At 43.1% G+C, this 10,514-nt stretch overlaps 2 protein-coding genes across 3 annotated transcripts in view; both read right to left on the bottom strand.

Moving 5' to 3' along the window:
• The window catches only part of rpl27 (ribosomal protein L27), a 3,627-nt gene extending 1,548 nt beyond the window's left edge, over positions 1-2,079 (bottom strand). The window contains exons 1-3 of the mRNA XM_005726288.1: positions 1,997-2,079; positions 1,421-1,503; positions 379-548 (exon numbers count right to left, since the gene is read on the bottom strand). Coding sequence (XP_005726345.1) covers positions 379-548; positions 1,421-1,501 — 251 coding nt within the window. The 5' untranslated portion in view covers positions 1,502-1,503; positions 1,997-2,079. The remainder of the gene's footprint in view (positions 1-378; positions 549-1,420; positions 1,504-1,996) is intronic.
• Positions 2,080-3,972: 1,893 nt separating this feature from the next.
• Positions 3,973-10,313, bottom strand: rundc1 (RUN domain containing 1). Of its 2 annotated transcripts, XM_005726289.2 has the most exons (6): positions 9,756-10,313; positions 9,040-9,048; positions 8,596-8,754; positions 7,204-7,402; positions 7,021-7,113; positions 3,973-6,861 (listed from the first exon to the last, which is right to left on the bottom strand). In XM_005726289.2, the coding sequence occupies exons 1-6, from the start codon at positions 10,149-10,151 to the stop codon at positions 5,999-6,001; spliced, it is 1,719 nt and encodes a 572-aa protein (XP_005726346.1). In that variant the 5' UTR covers positions 10,152-10,313; the 3' UTR covers positions 3,973-5,998. The 2 variants fall into 2 exon arrangements, with proteins under 2 accessions (XP_005726346.1, XP_005726347.1); XM_005726290.2 differs by lacking the exon at positions 9,040-9,048.
• Positions 10,314-10,514: the final 201 nt, after the last annotated feature.

The raw sequence follows: 10,514 nt of genomic DNA on the forward strand, positions 1-10,514 counted from the left end.
GATTTATGAATATGAGACTCACAGAAACTGTCATTACACAAGTTTCACAATATTGATTATCATTGATTATCTGTAAATGTCTTCACAGACACATAAATAATAATGGGAAGAACACAGTGTCAGATTTCAGCCCATAGATTGGATTGGATTTTTGAAAGAAGAATAACCAGCCTCCTCAATTAAACTCAAAACATTTAATCAACCAGATGTTTTGAAAAATGACAGCCTTTCTTGATTTAGCATTAATAATATGGTATCCAATCATGTTACAGCTGTTGGACACTTTTTATAAGACATTCCAAAAGACTTCATCTGTCACCACCACTTTATTTTCTTTACAGGAAAACCTAATTATGTCAATGCAGATTAGACACTGACCTGGTGGGCATGAGGTGGTTGTAGTTGAACACCTTAACGAAGGCCTTGATCTTTGACCTTTTGGCGATCTTCTTCTTGCCCATGGATGTGGTCACCTTACGGGGATAGCGGTCGATGCCGGCGACCAGAGCGTGGCTGTAGGGGCGGTCAGCGGTGCCATCATCAATGTTCTGCAGGCAGACATTAGCAGGAGGATGTGACATCAGAGACACGAAACACTTACAAGACGAAAAGCTGAATTACCACTGCAGTATGTATTTGAAGGCAAAGAAATGTATCAGTGTTTCCCCACGTATCAGTTTTCCTTTAATGTGCTGCCCACCCAAGTAAAGCCAGTTATTTCTGGTGAGTTACCCAGCCTTTTATTTTATTTTTCTTTCCACCTGAGGGAATGACACCATCTGGTATTGTTATCAGAGTCACTATACTTTTTTTTTTAATCCCAAAGGAAATTATGTAAACTCAGTTTCTTCCCATCTCATGTTTTCCCTTCCAGCTGGTCAGGTATGTCGTAGCATTCCAATTATCATTCAGCTACCTTAATTATGGACTTACGCCAACTTGACCATCTTAGAATATCTTCTGAAAAAGAGATGCCTCCTTCCACACAGCACACACAATTGTGTACAATTCCAAACACTACTAAAGCAAAGTCAGTTAAAGCAAGGAGCTTGAGCTGTGCTCCACAGGCAACATGCTCCCCAGCATCCACAGAGATATTTACTCACCACTTTCTAGTTTTACATCCAATATATATACATGAAGTGACGAGCTCTGAGCACAAAGCCCAACTGTAGTTATAACAAAACGTTTGTAGGCTGTCTTACTGAAACACATGGGAAACACATAATACACGGACTGTAATAGGACTTATTTTCCATCCCTCATCGCATGGCCTGAATACTGTATTCTTGGAAATTCAACATGCAGACAAATGGCAATTTGGCTTTCAGATGTACAACTCTGGTAAGAGCTTGGTGTGTACATATTCAGGCACATGTGCCATACAATCAGCAAACTCCCAGAAGCTCTTCGGTCTTACCTTGACGATGACAGCTTTGCGCCCAGCGTAGCGTCCAGCTAGGACCATCACCACCTTCCCAGGCTTCATGAACTTGCCCATTTCTGCCAGAAAGAGAGGGCACATTTGAACTCAGTGTCAATATCATATCAAACCCGTCAATCCGCCAACACGTCTCCAAGTCGGCCTCTCGTTTATGCTACATTAGCATTAGCTTTCAGCTAGGCTAACAGCTTTCAAGCTGTTTTCATTTTAATTATTTTGCTCGGACACATTATTAAGTGCACCGCATAAGCCCCTTTACTTATAGCAAAACTAATACAGCTCAATAAGATGCCTACACACATAAACAGTCGGTTCAATGGGACTCTGAGCGTCTACACATCAAGGAAGCTGCCATGTTGAAAAGAGCACAGCTGGGGACGAAGCGCTGCGATAAATCTGCTCATTTTCTTTCTTTAGCAAACAGAATCTACAAACTAACGACCACATCTGAACTAACAGAGTCGGTGCCGTCTATGTATCATGAAAAAAATGATAAAATTAGGCGCATTTGGAGCGATGGATGAAGATTGTTTGAAGGGAAATCGCACTCACTGATGCTGTTCTACGGCCACCGCTAACAGGAAAGGAAGTCCACAAGGTTTAGCTGAACTTTGACCCATCGGTCTGCCTACGTCACATCCGTAAGTATCAGCAAGCGAATGTTTTTTTGTTTATTAATTTTTATTAAACAAAAAATTCACCAGAACTCGATCATTAAATAAAAGTTATTATTTTAGCACTTCTTTTTAAAAATAGGAACCTAAAGAAAAAAAGACACCAGAGGTGGATTATTACCTTATTTCAGAGTAAAAAAAAGACGTGGGACACAGAAATGTTTCAGTCGGTGGCATAGAGACTCAGTTATGAAATCTAAATAAAAAAAATAGTGTAATTATGGTAACAAGAAAAATCAGGTAGATTTATTATTATTATTTTATTATTTGCACCATCTGCAGCAGCATTCAGTCCCCCAACAGTCATCCACATGCTTTGCTCCATTAAACCTTGTGTGGTGTTCAAATGTTTGTTACTCAGATATTGTTGGCGGGTCTGGTGGACCCAAGACATTGCTGAGCTATTAAATCTATCCACCCATAGCAATTTATGTACAAATACAGATTTGTACTTATTCCAATTGCAAGCAATACAGATCACATGCATGGTTATTATTTGGTGTTTACTTCTCTCCTTTTATGAAGATAACTATTTTGTTTTCTTTCTTATCTAATAAAGATGAAAGCAACCATGTTCTAAAAACTTCATCATACTGCCTTGTAAAGTCACTGAAGCTCTCGGGGCAGACAATCTTAGGTTGTGCATCACCCTTGATTTGCTGTTGGGACTGAGTATGAGAAACTATAGATCCTTCCCATAAGACAGAGGGGTAAAATGTGCATTACAATTATTGTTGTTATCCATGAATTTTGAAATTTACTGCTTTACGAAAAAGAAGGAAATAGCAAGAATTTTGACTTTTTTCTCAGAATTCTGGAAAAGAAAAAAAAAGACGTGCCCACTTTTTTCCCCACTGGCCCTAATCCTCTTCCATTCATACTTGGTTCAAATTGGTGTATAAAAACATAAAATTAGTCTATTTTCCTCATAAACAAGAACATCAGTTTTAAAGTTTTTGATAGTTTTCTAAAATATTTGTGTTTTCTTTTTCCCGTGACAGGTGCTTGAAATGTCACATTGTTTGAACATTGTGTGGGAAAAAAAACAGGAGCAGAGAGGCAAAGCACGCACACACTGAAACAGGAAGCCACATATGAGGAGGACAGGGGGAAGGGGCACAATACCTCCACACTCACTGTATATGATCCCCAAGCCGAGTGGATGCAAAGTTTGGATGCAGTTTCACTTACTGGTGAAGAAATCATCAATCAGTAGGCAGAACTGAATGCATCCATGGTGGTTTATTGTAGGAGTTTGAAGGGAAACTGTACCATTAACTGCACAGACACATGAAGCTGTAGATCTGATTTAATTTATCTCGAAATTCCTAAAGAAATTTCAGTAAAATCTGTTAATTCAGTGAATCAGAAACCTAACCCAACTGTTCAACCAATCCACTGCTCTGCATTGCTGATGGGTACCTGTGTGAGTGCAGTCATTTGGCTTAAAGTTATCCTGCTATCACAGTGTCCACTAGAGTGACTGCTCCCTCCTGTCTTTGAATACCTATCATTCATATTAATGCATTCACGATCACATTTCACCAAGTCTTAAATGTACGCACTCTGGTGGCTTGAAACTGAAACTGTTTTTATTCGGCTTACTTTTTCCTCTTCTTCAGTCACTCTCATTTGGATGAGCTGTTTTCAGACAGCTGCAACCCACAGTCTGCTCAATCTGTTGTGCACAGCAGGACATAAAGATTAGATGCATTCTCATAGCCAGTCTCTCTTCAAAACATTGGCATCAGAGTCTAATCTATAGACTGTAGCTATAAATAAATAACCCAGATTAAGCCATCTCCCAACAGGCATTACCATTAGGCTTTTAGTAACAGAAGAGATAAAACCTTCTGAGAAGCTCAGCAGTTCATTTATTACATTTAATTCATTTACAGAAAAGGTTCCATTAAATAAGATTAAAAACTAAAAGATAAACATCGTTCATATCCCAATATATAATAAAACATAAACAGATGACCCAGTGTTTCTACTGTTACCAGACTGAACTGCTACAGTTACAGTACAGCTGCTACTTTAACCCTTTAACTGTTGAGCTAAGCTATTGAATAAATAAATATCTGTCAATACATAAATAACACAACAGCTGAACAAAAAGCAAAAACAGGGGAAAGAATGAGAAAACCATAACAAACCTATCCCAAACACACTTTGCTATTCACGTAATACATGGTGCACACATGGTCTCGTGCAGGAAACAAACTCAGAGGTTTGATACATACTTGTGGTCACAGGAACACTGAAGCTTTAGTCCCGAAAACAAGACTTAAACTACACTCAGTTTGCAGGTGCAGTTCACCCCAAAATCAAATTTACACAACAGTCCTCTGGTGTTTAGTGCGATTTGTCCTTCTAAATGGTTTTGGTTTGCAGCAGTTTAAGAGAGATCCCTGCTCAGCTGTAGAAATATCTGCTTATGTTGAATAGAAACTAAATGACACAGTTGGTCCCATAAATGGATTTTTACAATATATATGAATTGCTATTCAAATGTTTGAAGATCATGACCATCCCTACTAGTTATCCTTTGTGTAGGAACCTTTTTCCTTCCACTAAACGAGTTCTTACCAAAAATTCTTGGTAAAATATCTTTAATCAGCAAAACGCCAGAAGGTGGAGGTAATGCATTTAACCTGTGATTGACAGTCAATTCCCAGTTCCAAAAGAAAGAGATGAAGATGGTGCTCGAGGCTTTATGACAACACTGCACAAACCAACGGGTCACCGTGGCTACATCCATCTTTTGTACCGTCGGTGCTAACTACCAGGCAGGAGGTGGGTGCAGCAACTGTGCAGTCTGGCCCTCCTCTTGAAGCTAGCATGTCACAGGGTCACAGGGTGGGGGAATTCCCAATGAATCTCACGATGTTTTGGCTTCAAATCATAACAAGCAGCACTAACAGCCAAACGATAGCATATAGAAACTCAATTTTGGGGTGAACTCTGACTTAATAGCATCTACGGTTTATACATTCAGTTATATAGGACGCGCAACTGAGCTGGTCTCAGGATGATGGAAAAAAACAAAACAAAAGTTTACATCCTACAATTATGTCAGTTTTGGGATATTCTCATCCATATGAGCTGGATTCAACTACACCTGAAAGGAGGAGGAAAGCAGCAGTTTATACAGGGTCAAAATGCTTTTTCAAACCTGAAACACCAGAAGTGACACCAGCTTCATCTGCTACAGCTGCATATTTCTTACATAACACCACCCACATCTGGGTTTTCCTCAGCAGAGGAAACCATATCGCACGTTTTCCTTTACGGGCTGACCTAAGTGCTGCCGTTTAGCCAGTTTGCTACACATGATTTACCAGCTGAATTATTCATTCGCAAACAGAAGCCACTGCACTTTTCACTGAGAACAAGCACCCGTGACAGCTCTTGTTTACCATGGAGAGGCCACGGTAGAGCAAACTTACCGCTCGTTCATTTGCTTCCTGGATTGTCAGACTGGAAATTACAGTAGTGATTACTGTAAAACTCTCACACAATGTTTGCTGCATAGCTCAGACCACTAACAGGTACGACAAGGGAATGATACAGTATGATGAGCAGCACAGGTCGCTAAGGTCAGGAAGGCTAAAGATGAGGTAATCTCCATCTCCACAATAAGGCATTTTTACAGTACAAGCAGCTGAGTCTTTGATATTTTAATATAGCAGGAATGCAGACTAACACGACATTATCACCCATGCATGTAGTGTAGACATCACATACTTGCACTTAACTTTAGAAGGGTTGCTGCTTAGATAACCTTTAAAAGGCTACATACTTAAAGCAAAGTCATGCTTTTGGTCCTGAATGTTTGGTAAGAGCAGTTTAGTTCAGCTGATAAAACAAACACTCATCCTCAGAAAGCATCTTTAATGTTCTTCAGCTGCCGAACAGCCAGATCCACAGGGAGGTTGAACCTGAGGTGGCTGATGCGACCCAGGATGCGCAGGGCTCCTTCGAAGCCGGTCTGCGCCATGTAACTCCAGGAGTGATAGTGCGGGTGTATCAGAGTGCCCGACTTGCACAGCAGGTTGAGCCACGATACGAGCCGCTGCTCATTCAGAGCCATGCACACCAGAGCTTTGAACTCCGAGTCCGGTCCTCGCTTGTAACGTCCATGCTCCTTCAGCACAGTGTGAACGGCCCACAGCAGAGACTGCTTAGGCGTGACGGTTACCGGGCCGCTACCAACGTGCAGGCCGAAGGACTGAGAGAGCTGGCGGGCCGGTGACTCTACGAAGGCCTTCCCGTTTTTGGAGTGGTAGTACTTCACAAAGAGTTCCCATGGGTGCATGGTTTGTGAGACCGGTCTGTAAGGCAGAAGGCAGGAGATGGGTGCCAGCACTACGCTCATGGTCTGAGAGGGTGAAAAGAGGCCGTGAGCCAACAAGTCTTTCAGAGCAATGGCCAGCTCCTTCCTCACAGACGTCGTCAGCTCGTCTCGGGCCCCCAGTGTGGAGCTGCTGGTGTAATTGACCACGTGTTCGACAGATGGGTGCCTATGCGATCCCAGAACTCGCACCTTCTCCACAGCTGCCTCCAGCCGCTGCAGCAGGGGTCCGTAGTCCTGCCCGCACAGATCCTGAGGCCACATGCTCTGGGGGACGTGTCCGGTCGCGCAGCCAAATTGGCTGGCAGCGAAGATTTGCAGCACGGCCAGGGCCTTCTGGATCAGCTGCAGGCCGGTCTCTCGCATCTTCTGGGCCTGCTCTGGGTCCACTGCAGCAGGAAGAACCACAAGAAAAACGCAAATTAGGAACGCACACATTTTACAGACTTTATTTTACAAACGCTACAAAGCAAAAAAAACTGTACCCTGTGTTATCAAAGCTACAGTTAAGAAATCTCTGTATACAACAAACACACAGAGTGTCCGACCTTTCTTCTTTGCTCCTGGAGATCTGGTATTGGTCCCTGCTGCGCGTGGCTGCTGGCTGCGTCCATCTGACAAAAGAGGGTTCCCCACCTCATCTTGTGGAAGAAAATGTCAAAGTTATCATGTGAATGAAATCAAAAATGAATCTCATTGCTAGTAAAACCACGGCTCAGAAGGCTGTGTACCCTGGATGAAGTTGATGAACATCTCCAGATCCCTGATTTGCGTTTTGAGCTGCTCCACCAGCTGCTCTTTGACTCTGGCTGGGTTCACTATCTGAGCGATGGCAGCGTCCACTCTCTGCCTCAGCTCCTCAGGTGACAAGTTCCCGATGTCCTCGTTCAGGTTTACATCCAACTTTTTGATCAACTCGTCAATGATGACCTGGAAAGCACAAGACAGGCTGAAGCTTAAACGCCTTTTGTGTATTGTCACTGCCTCCAAGAGGGAGTAGAAGCTTTTGAATGTTAAAGGCATTCTTAAATTTAAACTTGATGGCTGTTTAAATATGTTGCTGTTGAAAGTTGCTTATTTGCACACTCAACAGATAAATGGCCTGTATTTGTATAGCTTTACTAGTCCCTAAGGACCCCAAAGCGCTTTACACATCCAGTCATCCACCCATTCACACACTGGTGATGGCAGCTACATTGTAGACACAGCCACCCTGGGGCGCACTGACAGAGGCGAGGCTCCCGGACACTGGCGCCACCGGGTCGGTGAAGTGTCTTGCCCAAGGACACAACGACTGAGACTGTCTAAGCCAGGGCTCGAACCGGCAACCTTCCAGCGAACTCCCAACTCTTGAGCCACAATCGCTCCAAATTTGGCCGATGACATCATGGAGATCACTTCGACTTTCTCATGTTTGCATGGCTTCATTCAGTGGCATCACTAACACACAGTTCAAAAGTCTAATGAATAATGGATTGGCTCAGCTGAGAAACTCTTTTGCTCTTAGAGCTTATAGTCGCGAATGAATCTGTGGAAATGTTGTACTTTTAAAAAAAAAACCCTCATTTAAAAAAAAAAAAAACCCTTCTGAACATAATGTGATCTCGAGCAGGTTATCTAACAGTGATCTCCCCTAGATAAAAGAGCCATCTTCCTGACAGCGAAATCTTTCGCTTTAGTCTCAAGTTCCTCACCCTTCCAGATCAAACCAACTTTGATTTCCTGTTATATAACCTTCATATATGCGAACAAAGAAATGGGACAAAAATAACTCAAATATAAATATAACTACTTGTACAGCTTTGTGATTACAGGATAACCTCTGTACTTTTTAATAAGTATTAATAGGTATGAGAGAAACAGCTTATCCTTACAAAACCTGGGGCACGCTGAGGTCAGATATTTGACCTGAGCTGAAACACGCAAACGTCACATTATATTGCTCAGCATAATGTAATGTTTATGAAAGTACTCGAAGACACTTCAGACGGTGGAAGAGCCTGAAGTTTTTATTTGCACTTTGGTGGTTGTAAAGATTAAAAGAGAAACAGGGATTGAAGGCTGTCAGGAAAACCTGTAAACAGCATTTAAGTGCTGTGATGTTTGCATTGACACAAACCCACCTTCTGTCTCTCCATGACGACGGACTGCGGCAGCGAGTCGTAGCTTCCCTCCTGGTAGGCAAAGCGCTCAAGATCATCCAGCTGCGTCTTCAGCTGGAAAATGAGATCCTTCTGTTTTTCCCTCTGTGCTTCCAGACGTTCCCTCTTCTCCCTCTCACTCTGACAGGAGAAAAACACAAACAGTCACTCTAGATTTTACAGACAGGAGGAGCTGACAGTGTGAGCATCACAACACTGAAACAGCATGTAACAAACAGACACCAGTGTGGACGCTTTGCCAGCATCAACAAACGGAAATTTTGTTCCCAGCATTTTCCAGTTAAGATGAAAACACACAAAAAAACCCCAGAATATTTGGGCCACTTCAAGGTCTGACAAACACTGAACAGGACTTTTACACAAACCAAACTCTCAACGAGACATCAGGTATCGCTTCATACTCACCAGATCGCCCTGCAAGCAAAGCATGCAACAGGGGAGACAAAGAAAAAGGGCTTTTAGGTCAAACACATGAGGAAAATCTATAGTCACACACACAGCAGCTAACGAGGACAAGGCTGTGGCCGAAGAGGGGTTAAAAAGAAGAAGAAGAAAAGGAACAAAGCAGGTGGCTTCAATTTCCCTGTGCAAACACAAGCCTTTATTAAACAGACTGAGATCTGCTCGAGGCATTTTTATTGAGCCTGCGCCGCTGTGACTCACACGCCTGTGACAAAAGACAATAGGAGACTTTTTTTTTTTCCATGAGAGATAAGAGTTCTGCAGGAACACACAGGTGGGCGCAGCAGCCAATCCTGTGATGCAATAAAGACACTTTAATCAGAATAACTGGCTGCTAGAGAGTAAATGTGTGCATGTTGGGCAGTTTAATAGCGCTATGAGCATTTACCCATCAGAAAAGACAGAAAAGGAGGAGGCTGGAAAACGAAACCAATTAGTACAGGTATGCAATGTTTATCCAATTTTAATGCTGACACAGAAACAGCTTTTCAACCTTTTGGTACAAAATACCAATAATATACAGCAATCCTAATATATGGAGTGAATGTGAGTAATAATAGGAATCAATTACAGAGCAACACAAGGAAATATTTATTTTAAAATTATGACACTTCTCGTCTGCGCACTGTCTGGAGGAAGTATAAAATCAGAGTCCTCACCGAGTTCTCCAGCTGCTTGGTGTCCTGAGCCCTGCAGCCCACCACATGCGGGCATCCCCTGAAGGCGAACTCCTCCAGGTCTGCCAGCATCCTCTCCTTCTCCTCGCTCTGTGCGTGAACGATCTGCTTCAGTCTGAACTGGACCTGAGCGAAGTGAGAGGTGAGTGCGAGGAGAGAGGAGTTTAGTAAGTCCTGCTCCTCCTCGAGCCTCCTCAGCCGGGAGGTCATTTCCTCCTCGCTGGCCGACGTCGAGCATCTCTGCCTCGAATGAGCGCCGCTGCCGCAGCTCCCGCTCTCATCCTCGGGGCTAGCCACAGCGCCCACCGGAGCCCACCGCTCCCCTGCTCCGGCTAGCACAGCCTCGCTATCCGAGGCTGACAGCTCGTCTGTGGACATCTTTGAACAGCCGACCTCGCTTCGGAACCGTGTCCGCTTTAATGTCGACGCTTGGAAGATCGTTTATTTTCTAATGCCGAGCCGAAAACAAGTAGAATCAACACAGACAGAACAGGTGCAACGCCATCTTAGGAGGAAGGATGATTCATACGTCAAAACGCAGGCACGTCAAGTAAACGGAGTCAATTGCCGGAAACTGGGCTCGCATGTCTTCAAAATAAAAGTTTAAATAAACGTCTACCTTAATATCGGAAATGCATACGTGCATAAAAGGATGAGCTAAATGAGCTAAAGGGACCCCGTTGGAAATGAAACATTTAATTATATCTTGAATGTAATTGCACTGAGTACCGGGGTGGCTGT

This window comes from Pundamilia nyererei, unplaced genomic scaffold (genome assembly GCF_000239375.1).
Source record: "Pundamilia nyererei isolate P.nyererei 1_Seehausen unplaced genomic scaffold, PunNye1.0 scaffold00018, whole genome shotgun sequence".
Classification (NCBI taxonomy): domain Eukaryota; kingdom Metazoa; phylum Chordata; class Actinopteri; order Cichliformes; family Cichlidae; genus Pundamilia; species Pundamilia nyererei.